The 15823-nt window shown below is 41.5% G+C and overlaps 1 protein-coding gene across 10 annotated transcripts in view; it reads right to left on the bottom strand.

The window, feature by feature from the left end:
• Positions 1–15823, bottom strand: part of DNM3 (dynamin 3) — a 182154-nt gene that overhangs the window by 46081 nt on the left and 120250 nt on the right. For 9 of the 10 annotated variants that reach the window (XM_068690741.1, XM_068690740.1, XM_068690738.1 and 6 more), the window contains one exon: positions 10567–10678. In XM_068690741.1, coding sequence (XP_068546842.1) covers positions 10567–10678 — 112 coding nt within the window. Of the gene's footprint in view, positions 1–6324; positions 6337–10566; positions 10679–15823 lie in introns of all 10 variants that reach the window. The other variant, XM_068690751.1, reaches the window with a different exon arrangement.

Below are 15823 nucleotides of genomic sequence, written 5' to 3'. Positions count from 1 at the left end.
TATTTCATGCCCTGGGTTCATTTTTTTAGTTGATTTCCCTAAACAACCATAAGTATGCTGCCCAGTATAGAAACCCCAACCACTGAACAGCTCAAGAGAACACCGTGCAACAAATATGACTGAAAAGTTTGAATATCTGCTATTTAAAGGTCCAATGCCAGCCCGACACCTTGTGTAACAGCTCACAGTAACTTCCTATCTACCCACCACACAGCTTCTATTTAGCCAGATAACTTCACGTGTTATTACTGAATATTCCACCAAACTCAAACATGTCATCCTCTCTTTGAGTTTCAAATAATTTGATTATAAAAAGTAGAAGTTAGTTTTTGTTTTGTTTTTGAGAGAGAGAGAGAGAGAGATAGTAACGGTGAAGCAAGAAATACCACTTGTTTCTCAACTTCAGGAGCAGGAGTTTTTAGGAACAACAGTATATAAGTCACCAAAGTGGAAGAACTGCAGACATCAAACCTCACAAAATGCCCACAGCCAGCTTTTCCTAGTGGCAAAACCCACCTCTCCAAAATCAGCACAGTTGACACATCAGGTGTCATGCAACTACTTCAAACAGAGAAGGGCTTTGGTCAATCCAAGGCCACAATGGTGTTGTGAGACAGGAGCTGAGGAGTGACCACAAAATACAAAGAAACAACATTGCAAAAGGAGAATTATGAATGAAGTTTCAGTACAAAGGATTTCACACACAGGATGCGTGTAACTGATTCTCCATGGGGAGACTAATTACAAACCTATCTCCACAAGAAGAGAGAGGGTAGGTTAAACAAATCGAGGATGCAACTGCACATCAGACTAGACACTGAACATCTTTGGTTTAGTTCAGAACACAGAATAGCATACAGTTTCTCTGACTCATTGTGTTGTCTCTTATAAAGGAGAAAAAAAGAAGCATCTGGCTGTTTCCCAGCTGCCCTCCACCCTCCTGTCCAATGACTACATTTCCTGCTGCACTGTAAATGCTATGGAAGTGTGAGCTTGGTGACATTTTTGGCAGGAAAGAAAAATAAAATCGTGCATATTTTTATTTAGCTGCAACTTTTTTTTTTATCATTATGTGCTACTCAGGAGTAGTTTTTTGTGAAATACCTAACTTGGAAGACCTTACAGGATTGTCCCAAAGTCCTGGGATAGCTGTGAGTGTTTCCCCTTCTGTTCAGTTCCCCACGTGGGTGACACCCTGATGCTGCACTAAAGGGATGATGGAGAGGCAACCACACCTACCGAGACCTGGAGACACATGGACTCAGGTTGCAGGCATCATCCTGGAGTCCTAGGGATCCCATACAAAGATCCTAATGATCTTTGTATGGCACCACACAGCCCAGCCCAGAGGCACCTTTCTCTGCCAGCCAACTCTCAGCACTCATTGACCAGCGCTAGGGAAGCATCTTTAGAGGTTGGCTGCCTTTACTACCTTCCCCAGGGCAAATCTTTCTCCTTTCAGTAGGCATATATGTCCAGAACAGGGCTGACCCTCATGCTCCACGCTGTGAAACAACCAGAGAGTTTCCACCTTTCTGCACAGCTTCAGAGAAATCCTTCATTAGAATAGAAGTGGTGCGAAACTCAGCTGCAACATAAAAAATGAAGAATTCTAAAATATTTTTAATATGCAGATGCCTTGCTGAAAGCACAGTAAAGAGCCCACCATGAATACATTACAGAAATAAAAAAAACTGTTTGCTCATTTCTAAATTTCCTGGAGCTTGCTTAATGTCAGCAGGTCCATTTAATAGGAGAAATGTAAAACTCTGTGACAGCTATTGAACGCCCGACCCCTGATAGAGGCAGTTACCAGCTTTGCTGGGGCTGGTTTTGAAATCCTTCAGTTAGCAAGCCTGCATCTCGTTACAGTCTGTGCAACTGATGCAATCCTATGAATCTCTTTTTCCCCTGTACATTTTTAACTCTCTCGTGCCAGCAATTCTTTTACCCCTACAAGAATATAAGAGGGCTGCTCTGGTTTGGGGGGGAACAAGGATGCATCTAGCTTTTTGCTTCAACTTGTAAATAGTGTGAAGAACAAGAAAGCTGTTTTTATTTGAGATGTGTTTTCACTTCCTTGAAAACGTAAGGCAGCAAGAAAGGCAGTGAAAAACAGCCTGCCATTTCCTTTCCTCCCCGTAGTTTGGACTGCCGCTGACCCAGCGGCGGTGCGCATGCACACACGCTCCCTTGCCCTGCTCCCTTACACCGTGACATCACTATAAAATTCAGCTCGTCTGTCTGAAGCAGCGACCGAAACACTGTCTATAAAATTATGGCATTTTTCCCACTTAAGAAATATTTTAACACTCCTTCATTTAAGAGTTATTTTTAAACCTACTTGGCCTGAGGCCAATTTTAGTCGTAGCTGAAGGGGATTCTTCTTTTCCTAGAATGTAAAGCCTTTCTTTCTCAAAATACATCTATGTGTATATTGAATTAAAAAGCAGTCAATGCACGGTTTAGACTTCTGTGTGCACCGCTTTATCCTCTGGCACATCAGCACAATTTGCTGCTCAACTTACTGGTGTATAACAAACGTAACTGAGTTTTTACTTTCTCCAGTTGAGGACCTGAACTTGCAGAGCGGCGTCGGGAGTTTCCGAGCAGAAGCAGCGACTTTCAGTTTGCATCTGGCTGGGACGCTCGGAGAACATCACCGCAGCCAGCAGCTGGCTGAGGCTGAGCGCGTGTCTACCAGGTAATTGAAGCCCCTTCAGAAACATGGCTGGGTTTGAAAAAGCAAGCGAGCATCGCAGCCCTACTACGACGCAAAGATATGCGTGGCTTCTGGCACAGAACCTGCGTGTACATGTCAATAGCCAAGCACGAAACAGATGAGCTGAGAGCGCTGCTGTCATACGCTTCGGCAGAACGAGTGCCCTGACTTCACTCGGTCTCAGTTCCCATTTTCCAGGAATGTCTCAAGAGAGAGTAGGACATCTGGTCTTCTTAATGAAGTAGCTGATTTGGAATCTGGTTCTGCAAAACTGCCCCCACTACCCTTATATTCCTCCCCCCTCCCCCCCCCCAAAAAAAAAAAAAAAAAAGAAAAAAAGAGACTTGAAACTAAGCAATTAATACGTCACCAAGAAGAATTTTTAGCAATAACATGAAAACTGACCTCGCAGGGAGAGTACTTTCCTTCTCTTTTCAAAGGGAATTCTGTTTTTCTCAGGAGAAATTTCAATCCAAACTATACTGACTTTATATTAGATGAACGCTCAATGTGCTGGGTGGTATCCACACTGTGACAACTCTACTAGGCAAGATGCAGATATGTTATATGGATACTTCGGTTCTACGTGCTTTGTAAAGGGTATCAGCAAGCACAGTAATTCAAAATAATTAGCAAAATTTTGAAGTCTTTGATCCGAAAAATACAGTTTAATCAGATTTTTGAATTTTTAAGTTAAATTTTCTCAAGATTGACCTCAGCATTGAAGAGCTGGATCCTTTAAATTAAACAGAAGTGATAATACAGGTTTCAAGGATGCTAAAAGAAAGGTGAACTCTTTATATTAAAATGTGTCACCTTGGGGTTTTGTTTATCTTGTGGTTGTTGATTCCAAATCCTAGGGACTTAAGTGGTAAATCAAAATTTCAGGAGGACACAGCATCTGGTTAACCTTGCAATCTGTAAACATTCAAATGTTCATCATGTAAATGTTCATTACCTTTATGAGAATGTTGTAGGTTTTGTTGATGTTTTTAAACAGCAGGCTCTGGAGGGCTGGTGGCTTTTGTTTTGTTTTTAAATTAAGGTGATGAAAATGCACAGGGGAGGAAGCAAATTCGCAAAGATAAAGACACTCAGCATCTTCAGCATCTGGACTGAACTACAAACAGCTTCTCAGGGCTCTGCCCGGCGCTCTGCCTGTCCCGCCTCTGCGCAGGACTGCGGAGCAGAGTTCAGTTTAAACGCTAGCGAGCCGTGGCTTGCCAACATGTGCTTGCTGAATGAGGTAGGTCTCCATTACCTCATTCCAAACGACCCCTTCTACAGATCCGATCCAACAAAGCTTTTGAAGATGTATTTATTTTTAACCATGTGAGAAATCTCACTTACGTTAATGACTGCAACAATAAAAAGTAAAAATAAAAATGATTAGTAGTCCACCGATGACTATAAACCCTCTTCTCTTCCCTCCCCCTGCTTTTTCTTAGGAACTTGTTACTCCAATGTTTATTTTTACTTTTGCGAATCTAAGAGGCAAAGCTAAAGGCAGAGGCACAAAAGCAGCACCATGAGATCTTTACATATGACATGACCCAGCGTGAATGGCACCAGGCAACAGGAGTAGGAGGGTTAAAGCCTTGCTAGGTGCCCTGTTCATCTGTACCAGCACAGCAAGGAAAGATGACGCAGCTTTGAGAACCACCATGATCCACAACCTGCCGCTCCTCTCTTCTCCCAATCCCTCTTCAAACTCTTTTACCACCTCTCAGATTTACCCATTTCATTTTCCATGCAGCTAGTCTCAGAAGAAGTCTGAAGGTGTCTTTGGGATTTGAGTCCCCACAGGCAGCTGCCTTTAATTTTACCCACCTAACTGGGATACGTAAACTCCAGAACTGAGCATGAACGACTTGTGTGAAAGAAGGGAGGGGACACAGATGAGGATACAATGATCCCCCACAAGGATCTCGGTCCGAAAGAAAGATCAGGATGGCTTTCATGGAGATTTGCTTTGGAGTTACCTTCTGGCTGACAGCCCAGCCTGGAGAGGGAATTATTTGTGAGCCCACATCAAGAACTGCTCAGAGTGAAAGGAGAGCAAACAGCTCCACCACACCTCAAATCTCACAGGTTTCTCCTACACTTGTATATATGTATTTTGCCTTTTGCTACCAATTAACTCCAGATCAGATGCTACTTGTCCTGACCTCCCTGGAGCACCCCATAGCTCAGGTCTCTGGTGAACAGAGCTTGTCCACCTGAGTCCTGGCTTCCAGGTTTAGTTTCTGCCAGCCCCAGGAGATGTCTGGTGCCCCACGTATGCCCATTTCCCTTGACAGACCACGCACAGCCTAACATCTCTCAGCAGGAGATCAGCTCAGCATCTACTGCAGCAGCAAAGCCTTAAGTCAGCTTTACCATAAAGAAACATCACAAACATTACCTTGATATTTCACACCACTGCTACCTGAAGTCCCTCTCTCCACGCCATCAACGCACCACTTCTCCTAACCTCTCCCCACCCAACACCAAAAGCCCCTTCTCTCAGGCAGGCCGGCCAACAAAACGCAGATTTTTGGTGCTTCTAAGCCCAGTTACCATGGAGACAGCAGCAGTCAAAAAGTGGTTAAAACATAAAAATTCAAACCAGACAAATTCTCAGACCTTCAGAGCTTTTAAAACCCACCTGGGTCTTCCCCAAATACCTGAGAAATGCTACAAGCTCACGACAAGACACCACAGACAATATTTCAGGGGCCAGCTTCAGCATTTGCTACAAAGCATCTTCTGATGCTCCAGCCACATCCTCCTAAGGGTTAATAAACCACAACAGGAAAGAAAAAAAAGCACAAAAGCTGTGTAACTTCTTTCCGTGGTATGACAAACTCTCTCTGCCGCATATTCCAAAGTGTGAGATGTGAAATTTCCATTCTTACACTCAAGTAAAAATGGCACAAAACGTACAAACCCTGGGAACTGCTTGATTATTAGTTTATCAGATCAACATCAGCAAAACTGTCTTTTTATGTGCTGCTTAGTTTCAAAAAACCTACCATGCATATTTCAGCTCTCCCTCTCCACACCCCACACCCTTCTGCTGCTGTCCAGCTGGAACACATCAAGGGTCTAGAAGCCAAGTCAAATGTTGACCCCACCCTCCTCCATCCATTTTAAGGCACCTTCAAAGCCAGTACACTGATCTAGTTCAGCTTAGCCAACAACGCCAGCAAATCTGTTATTTAAGACTTTAGTGCTGGGTTTTTATAACTGCCCATTAATACAAGCTTTGATGTATGGTCAAAAAATCCAGCTGTAATGAGTTTCATCAGACTGTAGTAACCTTTCCTCAGAAGGTCTTTATTACTATACCTTCATAATCTTTGGTCCCAATACTGTTTTATAGTCCCGTTCTTACTGAAATGCCTTCGAAAACAACACTCAGCACCACTTAACACATCTCCTTCCCCCAAAATTAAACTGAAGCTCTATTAATAGACACTTTTGTACCCACATTTCTAACAGGAGTTTGCTCTTAAGAGTACGCAGGCAACAGTTGTGTGAAACAAAAGATAAACTGATTTTTATGGCAAAACCCTTGAGACAGGACACAAAAGGATTTTGTAAAAGGACAAAGAACTTACTCTGTTGTTCCCCTTTGCAGGATGCAGCAAGGAGGAAAGAGGGAAAAAAAAAAGAAATATTAGATACATTTATTTTACATACATTCCGTCGAACTCGCACAGTTCTGGAAATGGCTCAAACCAAATGAATTGACTCAAAGAACATTCGCTGAATCCTTTCGTTAGACAGCTTCCAGGGAGCGCAGGACATTTGCGAAGGATTTAAAATGCTCAGCGAAGCTGTAAATTCACACTGTTTTTCAAAATTTCCTCTCTACACAAACATTCTGATTCCACTTTTGCTTCCTCCAGTGTAAATCAGGAGCAGCTCCAGGGAAGTCGGTGGACACTAATACAAGGGAGAGGAAAACAAGGCCTGAAATGATCTAGGGATGGGACCAAAGCCAGCAGGATTTTCGTGCACTGGTAACGCTGAACTTCCAGTACGCAAAGCAACCCCCTAAACGTGTCTGCTTACCCTTTCACGACAGCTACTCCCTACGACACGCCAATGAATGGAAAGTTTCCCGATCCAAAGCTTTTTAAAAAGCAAATGTTGTACGTTTAGATGAGCAGTGAAAGTAAGGAGGAGGTGAAATTAGGGAAAAAGGGGAAAAGAATGGATAGTGCTAGCAAGGTAGAGTGTGCAGAACAAGTTACAAGTTACGACGAACATCTGTGCCTTTTTTTTTTTTTATTTTTAATTGTGAGCTTTGCCATGAGCTGGCACGAACAGTGTATATTATACAGTGGGAAGTCAGCCAAAACAAACACCAGCCTACAGTTGAGAAATACAGTCTGGAAAGGTTAGTCACAAAGTTGTAGTCATTTTTTCAAAAAGGAGGTTTGGATGCATCCATAGAGAAAGCCAGCAGTAAAGTCAGCTGGTAAATGGATATCCCGTTTCAAAGTGAATTGGCCACAGTGTGATTTATATCAAGCAAGCTGACTTGCATATGGCTCGGAAAAATAAAAACACTGATTCATTGCTATCCGGGTGGCTGTCAAAGCCCACGTCCTGACAAAAGCAAATCTCCTGGGGGAAAGTGGTGACTTGGCAAAGTGCAAAAGAATTCGGGGACTCACAGAGAAACTTGGAGGGGTGATTAAAGATAAGTTCACAAGAGAGTGAACATAGGAGTGCAGCACATGAGTGTGAGCACGCGTCTCTGTGCAGAAGGGCAAAGAACGCAGGCAGAAGGAAGCAAGGAAATGGGGGAATGGGGGAATATTTGCCTGTAATTTTTAATATTTTAATGAGTTTTGTTTAGGCACAAAGAAAAAATAAAAGTCAATCTTAGCCTTAGCTTACAGCATCACATTAGTACTGGGGAATTCCCATTAGTGGCAGCATGGCCTGAGCCCCATTACCACTGTCGTCAGACACTTTTAAGCAGCACTACTAGAAAAACAAGAGGAAAAGGAATATTCTTAGCTGAGAGATTTCTTCCTGGTGAGAATTCAGAACAAATCTCTCTAATTTGGTGACAAATTCCTACTTTTCCTGCCACCGCAGAAGGAACCCAACTAGGGGCGAGCGCGTCGGGTTTTCTATCGGTGCTCCCGCACACGAGCGGCGGAGCTGGTAATGAAAGCACACAGCTTCCCTTCAGGCTCCGGGCTGTGCACGCTGCTCTGGCAGTTACAGAAAGCAGGCCAGCTTCGCCACTGCAGTCCTCCAGGTTTACAGCACTATTAATCTCTTTTTCATTTCTAAGCAGCAATTTTTCTACTTCGGGTGCCAAAGCCTTGGAGAGTCGGAGTTACCAGCTGTAACTCACACGGGAAAAAGAGCGAGGAGGTCAGCCGGGAAGGGGCTGGGGTCCCTCCGTGCCTTTTTAACGCTGGGATTGCAAAGCTGCGGGGAAGGACTGCAGCAAACACAAGTTGCTGCCATTTCCTGGCAGCGCCTCTTAGATGAAAACGGGGTCTCTAAATCTTCGAAGGAGAATAAAAGACTGGTGGGTGTCTCTAAAACTATTTTATATCGTCAGGGGAAGATGGGGAACTGAGGAGCAGGCATATGATTTTAATGAAAAGTTTGGATGAAGTTTCCAAGGTACCCTGGGCCTTGGAGCTTTTGCTTTACAAAACTCAGAACGTTAAGAGCAGACTTTCAGCGTGCGTTTGGACCTAGAGTCCTGTAGGAACAAAATCCTTTGCCAGACTGGAGCAGGATGAGGGATCTTTCCTGCACAGCTTAATAGACTACTGGATGCATTTCAAACTATAGGGTTTTGGAACAATGCTAGTCACTCTTTTTCTGATGTAAAGATAACTCTGGCTCAGAGAAGAACTGAATTCTGACTCCCCCCTGCTTTTGTCTTTCAAAGAAGACTTTTGTCTTGTATCTAAGAGTGCTTTGACAAACTAACTTTAAACAAAAACAATGAGAGTTATTCAGAAAACTTACTTTGAGTATAAAATATTTTCAGGGAGAAAGGGTCAAGAGGACAGAAGTTTAGAAACCCAACCAGTGTGCCCTTTTTTTAATCGATAAAGCATCAGATATGTGACAAATATGTCACAGAACACAAGATTAAATCAGCTTTTTTGACATCATAACCTGAGCAGGAAAACAAAACGCAGTATTTTGATCTTAGCAAAAAATTAGATAACCTCTCATAACTAAACCTTCTAAAATGACTTCTGATGGTCTTATCTAAGAACAGATCTACTGGGACAGGCAATATACTGAAGAGTCATCAAAAATACATTCATGTATTTAAAAAAGGTAAAACCTGAGATATTTGATAGGTGAAATGTAAATTGAGCAGGACACCTGTTTAATTATCATCATTATCATCCTCACTGTTCATTCCTACAGTAACTGGAGAAGCCAGTAGTTCAAGGATTCTCTGATTTAGCTTTTGTTGGTAGCCTTAAAACTTGGTATGAAGAGAGAAAGCTGAGAGTTGCTTTGGTGCATAAATAGCAGAATTCTGCAGAATTATACTGGAAACCATGGAGGTATCACAAGTATAAGGGAGGCATGAGGAAGAGAGAGACAAAGAAGATGGAAGACATCGCAGCAGCCTGGGCTCAAGGGACCTAGACTTTCCATAGGAAACAAGCAGGAACAGGAAAAAATTCCATCAAAATCAAAACATCATTTCCCAGACTAGATCTTCCCCTGAAGGTACCCAGTGGACTTACTGAAAAAAAGGTGAACCATGTATTGGGGAAACTTTCAAAAGCTCAACTGACATATTTTTGGCTAAAGTCAGACTTCTCTCTGGATACATCTCCTCAAACCTTCACTCAGTATTAAAGCTGAGGTGAACAGCAATAGAGAAAAACACTGAAGAAAAAATTCATCTCAAACCACTCAAGCACAAAGCTCAAAATTATTTTAAAGAAATCCAAAAATGAGGAACCCCCCTTACACACTGATTGGATCCCCTGGGAGTTCCAGAACTTGGAGAAAAAGACGTGTTTACTGCAGATCTATCATGAACAGCAAAGGCCTTTCAAAATGGAAACCTTATCCATAAAATGGAGTAGCTGGAGTCTGAATGGTCTTTAAGCAGCTCTGCTATTCAACATCAAGATCTGGGTCTGGTGCTGTAGTCCATATTGCTATGTCCTCGGCTCTATGGGCATTTGAGGAAGCTGGGCCTCAGGAACAGCGCCAACTCCTCCCAGGCTTATATAAACGAGCAAACACAAAAATGACGAAATCCAAGAAATATGAAATGATAGTTGGGCATAGTCCATTTCCCAACTTTCTGTCTTTTCTGTGTAATTAATAGAGGTGGTTTTTGGTTTTGTGTTTTTCTTTTTTTTTTTTTTAAAGACTATTTCCTGTTCAATTTGCTTCACATGATTAGCAGAGTAAAACAGTCTTTGGAAAGGTTTAGCATGTGTTTCATACACAAAAACATGCAGTGAATCAGTAAAATAAATATACATGATTGCCTGGAATGCCTCTGTCAGTTCTGTAATACAGAGCTTGCAGGAATAAACTTCTTTACCTTAGAAGACATTCATAGAAACAGTGAAGCTCAGAAAAATCCGATTTGCTCAACGCTTTTACTACGCAGTTCCAATGAATAACATTTTGGAATTTTTTTATATTGAGGTTTGACACACAAATTGTTCTTAAGGTATTTCATTATATTTAAAAGTTACCACATAAGAGTTCAGTGAAAAGGCTACAATTTCTTGAGAAATCTGCAGACACTGTGTTTTCCCAGATGATATGATTGTTTTTCTGACTCAAACAGAGCAGCTACTGGAAAACTAGTGAGCTGTTTAACTTACTGAGGATTTATCAGGATAGACACCGGCTCGTAGCAGAGATGCCTTCCAGCTATCCACCTCCTCTTGGGAGTCACAGGCTAGTTCAAGGAAACGGTAATCCTTGTAAACATTCCTAGAACAAAGAGCACCACATTGTAAAATGAGAATTTTACAAGTCTGTATCATGCACACAGCATTTTAAATTAAAAATCCTTTGGGATCAGAAATGACTTGGTAATTGTTTTGGACAACAGAGTTTATGAGACAGGTGCTTGTTTAATAATTACATGGAGTACTTAAAAATATCTTAGAAAGCTACAGCACAGTTCTGGAAATAATAATCATCTGAAAGTACCGTGAAATTACTTAAAATCAATTTTCCAGCTTTTTCCAAAATAAGGTCCATTTAGGAAAAGAAAGACTGTTGTGATGCAGAGGACAAACACATACGACATGCCAACAGAACTACGCGTCTTGTCACCAATTGCTGCTGTAACCAACAAGTATCAGAACAATTAAGGATGCCACTTTTTCCCAAGTTAGGTCCTTTCAGAGGACCCTTTTTAGCTGTTAGACATCATCGGTAAAAGGGGAAAGAAAACAATGACATTTAGACATTTTTTTAAACCCCTCTCATGTCTGCCATAGCAGTAAGAAAACTGGGACATGTTTAAATAATACCTATTGCAAGTCATTAATAGAATTAGATAAATATAAGCATTATGAATAGGGAATCACTTAATGGAAGAAAAGAGAAAGAAGGAAAAATACAGAATATGTAGGAAGGTGGTACTTGTAAATTCTCCAATAAACAGAACAGATTTTCCCCTTACGGTTTAGCCATTAGTTTCCGAATTCATAGTCTATATACAGACCAGATTGCTATAAATTTGTCAGCCAACAGTCTTTTTAGGAAAGGCCACAAGCTTAGCTGACAAAGGTTATGAAACCACATTTTGCTAGATCTTAAAAGCTGCACAAGAATCAATCTTCCATTGCAACAAGACTGTTTTCTTTCCGTAGCAAGCTATGGAGAAGAGAAAGTTGAGGGTGGAAAGAGATGTTGATAGAGGTTACTTAACCTTCAAAACCAGCAACAACCAGCGGTTCTTTAGTTTCATTATGCAATTGAAGTGGTGATTTGTGCCATGTATTTTGAGAAAAAAGTGTGAATACCCTATAGAACCAGGAGATAAAGCTATTAGCATCACTGCCTAAATACATTTCTGTAGCATTCAGGGTCTGGTGGGATTTCATCTTCATGCTTCTGTAATACACCTGACTTGATGTAGTTACTGAATTTCTTCACAGTATTTCTTCTCCCCTACTACCAGTAGCACCAGACAGCTCCTAGCCCTGCTTTTTAGGGGCACTCTCAAGAAAAACATGCGTAGAAAAAAAATTATTGAATGGTAGGAGTTCATGTTTGAGCATGAAGACACCATCACACCAACACACAAAATTAGCAGTCGTGAAACCACAGTATGGCAACCAGAGCACACCCACCTGCAAATACAGGGAAATACAGATGGCATTTAAACCTACAAGCACTAATGGACACACTGGGATTTCCTGACATCAGTGACAACTCTCACAATGCAATGGCTGCACCCAAGCAGGCAGGCAGGTGTGCTCAGCACAAAGCCCTGCACCATTCCCTGAGCATCCAGGCTGGGGATGTCCCCTGGGCACGTTTCAGTGCCATGCAGGGCAGCACAGCTGTGTTTCCTGCCAGGAGGAACCAGAGCACAAATCACGTCCCATAGCTTAGGCAAAGCCACTGGCAGAATGAATGATTAAAAACTCTATGGATTTTCTATTGATTAGAAATTTAAAATTAAACCTTCTCCTCTGACTCCAAACACAATAATCATGCGTTAAAGCAAAGGGGGACCTGGACAACCTCTTCAGGTGCTGTTATCTTGAATCGATGACAAAACACTTGAATTTTAATCGATTTAAAATATTGTGGAGCTCTGAATCAACATTTACTGCATAAAAGAAGGGACTTGATGAAAACAAAAAGAGGAGCAAAATGAAATCGCCAGAAAAAAAAAAAGAAAAAAAAAAGCTTAATTTATCGTTAGAAGAAACTCTTACTGAGATAAGTTTTTTGGCTAAGTTAACTAAGCAGCTATAACTCTGAAGGAAAGGGAAGCTGAAATGGCAAAAGGGTAGCCTCTGAAAAGATGACTAAAAATAACAATAGAGCACATAAAAGCCATAAAACATTGTGATAGGAAAGTTCCAAAAATACTTATCTGTGAGAGCAAAACAACTTGACACCAGCTTGTGACAACATTTTTTCAGAATTGTTGTGTTATGTATCAAACTTCTTGGCGTTTTGTGACTTGCTACAGCCAGCGTAGCTGTGTGAGATGGGATTTTCAGCTGGCCACTTCCAACACAGGAGAGCTGGCAGCCCTGCATTCCTGTCTCCATGTATATCAGGAGCTTTCCTTGGTCTAGGGGCACCTGATGACCACGCTGCTCAATGTCTCCAGCCCTCCTAAGCCTCTCTCCCTGCAGTGTCTGAGAGCTCTGCAACCATCACAAAGCAACACAGGTTTCAGCTTTGCAGCATAAATGAAGAGCTAAACAGCATCTGCTCCGAGCTGGAGCTCCCAAGGAAGCTTGCATTAGGGCAGGTAGATGGATGTGTGCTTCCCAAAGCAGCTTCCCTTGCTACTAGACTTCCTTTGCCTTTCTTTCTTCCAGAAAGGCTGACAGGCACAGGAACTTTTCAAAGGAAAAAAAGCCAAAGCAACTCCTGAAGAGAGTTTGTCCTTTTTCTGTTACTAGTGGAATCTTACAAAAAGCGCATTAACATGTTTTACTCATTAGGAAGCCATTGGCATCTCATGGAAAGCTGTAAAAACGTTCTTGAAAACAACTCAACTTTTCTGTTTTGTTCTGCCTTCTACTTTTTAAAGCTGCTGAAGATAGGCAGCGCAGGGGAACAGTTACTACTCAGCCCTCACCTACTTACTCCATATGGAACAGTGAGGTCACACTCCCATTGTCATCTCTACAGCAGCCACATACTTTTGCAAGAGTGATATAATACAGGATACCAAGAAGCAAAAAAGAACTCGCAGCCATACAAGCCCTGTTGAAATTCAGGAGACTTTAAAGCTCAGGGACTGAAGAAAGAAAACAGATACAATAAATGGGAATATGCCTCGTCGTGCAATCTGCATGCCACATTTCCCTTGGATATTTAACATTTTTTTAAATGTGAGCAGACAAACAGGGGAGCTGTGTGCAAAGCTACATGCATGCACCACACCTACCTATGTGGCTTCCTCCTGTGGAGTCTCATCATCGTAATTGAATATCCTGTACGGTACATGAAAATAAACCTATAGCTGCCTTACTAGAGATTAAAATACTTCCCCCTCCAAGAGTGGAAAATACACACGATTACTATTTGTTGTCTGCAGGTTTTGCTGTAGCCTAAATACACAGGCCTCAAGATGTGCGTTCCAGAAAAATCACAACACAATTGCTCACGGTGATGAGTAACTAAGTGGACTAAAAATGTCATTTCTGATTCTGGGATGGTTCCCTCCTCGGAACACGTCTTTTCTAGACCAGAGTCTAGAGACCCATTACCTGAGCGCCCAGCAGACACCCAGCTGTACAACTTCACTTTACCATTAGCTTTGTTTCCAGCACTCTGAATTCCTTTCCCCCATATATTTCAGGGTCCAAAGCAAAGTATCTAATGCAGAAACGGCCTTTACATTGTGCATAGCTGCTTCTTTAACCCCTCCCATCACAGAATAATCCTAAAGAACAAGCTGTAACAGAATAAGGCATCTGAAAGCATCCACAAAGGAACAGGAGTGCCAGATGAGACTGAGCACTGAGCCCAGTGGTGAGTTACTGAGATTCCTGTCCCACTAGTCCCAAACCCTGGCTTGTCAACGCTGCATAGGGAAGGTTCAATTGTGTATGTAAAAGCAAAGCTGTAGGATCCAGGACCAACAGGGGAATTACTGTGAAGTGGATATCACAAAGAGCTTTCTGGACGTCTACTACAGTGGACTCAACACCTGCTGGTTCCCCCTGCAGTGACTGCACATCAAAACTGTTTGCTGTCTGAACAAGTGCTAGACCTCAAGACATAAAATAGCTTTTGTAACTTCTCAATACCAAGGTAAGATTAAGTATTTAGCTTCAACAAACCTGGAAAAAATTTAAAGGCAATTACTGTATATACATCACAAATCCAGTTGATATACATGCACATAAATTAACACATATCCACATATACATAGCTTTTAGATTGGGTTGGATCTGGAATATTTCAGTAGACAAAGCTATATTATTATGTACAGGTTATTATTATTATATATACATATTTATATATATATATATATATATTTTTTTTTTTTTTAAGAGAGAGAAAACAAACCAAGATTTAATGCAGATGCCCCTAAACCTGCCAATATATAGGAGGAGACAGAACTGCAATTAGAGAGCAAGAATATTATTGTTTTTTTAGAGTGGTGCCTTTAAGCCAATTTAACTTTAATCCTGCGAAGAACACAAAACACATTGAACTTAAATGGTGACACTGAGGTGAGCAAAACTACTCACAGACTGAAAGACACATCACTATCTGCCTTCATGGGGATTACAAACAATTGTGCTCATCACCCAAAATCCTTTTTTGGTGAGTGTCTGATCTTTTATTAGGACGCATGCCAAATTAAAATGAACACCAAATCTGGAACCAAATGCAAATTGGCCCAATTTTATTCCACAACAAATGCAGAAGATTCAGTCCTTACTTAGCTTTGATTTGACTGAAAATTAAATCACACAGAATATGGGCTTGGTAATTAGTCACCTAAAGCGAAAAATGGAGAAAATAACAAAATCCAGGCACTGCAAATATATGTGCACAATTGAGAAAGATAACCCCGAATGAAACTCCACTGTGTATCTTCTGCTTTTTTAATGGGCTGCTCCACTTGTCTAACCTGAGTCTCAGCGTACCATTTAGCCACCTGTAATTCTGCAGCAGCAGGTCTGACTGTGTGCGCTATTTTTCTTGTGAGAGAGCTCTACTGGAGGCTCTGTAAATCACATATTTTAAAGAACCCAAACTGGCCATCTGCTATGAGTTAACAGCAATGACTAACATTTTCTATCAAGGCGTGCCATTTCAGATCAGTCCAATGTGAATGTTAATTAAAATTAATTACACAAGTCTCCGAAGACTTTTTTCTTAATATCCAGAAAAGCCAGAGAGACCATCTCGGAGACA

Source organism: Anas acuta, chromosome 8 (genome assembly GCF_963932015.1).
Source record: "Anas acuta chromosome 8, bAnaAcu1.1, whole genome shotgun sequence".
NCBI classification, from domain to species: Eukaryota; Metazoa; Chordata; class Aves; order Anseriformes; family Anatidae; genus Anas; species Anas acuta.
Note: the sequence above shows the minus strand (reverse complement) of the source record. Positions and strands in the feature narration are given on the sequence as shown.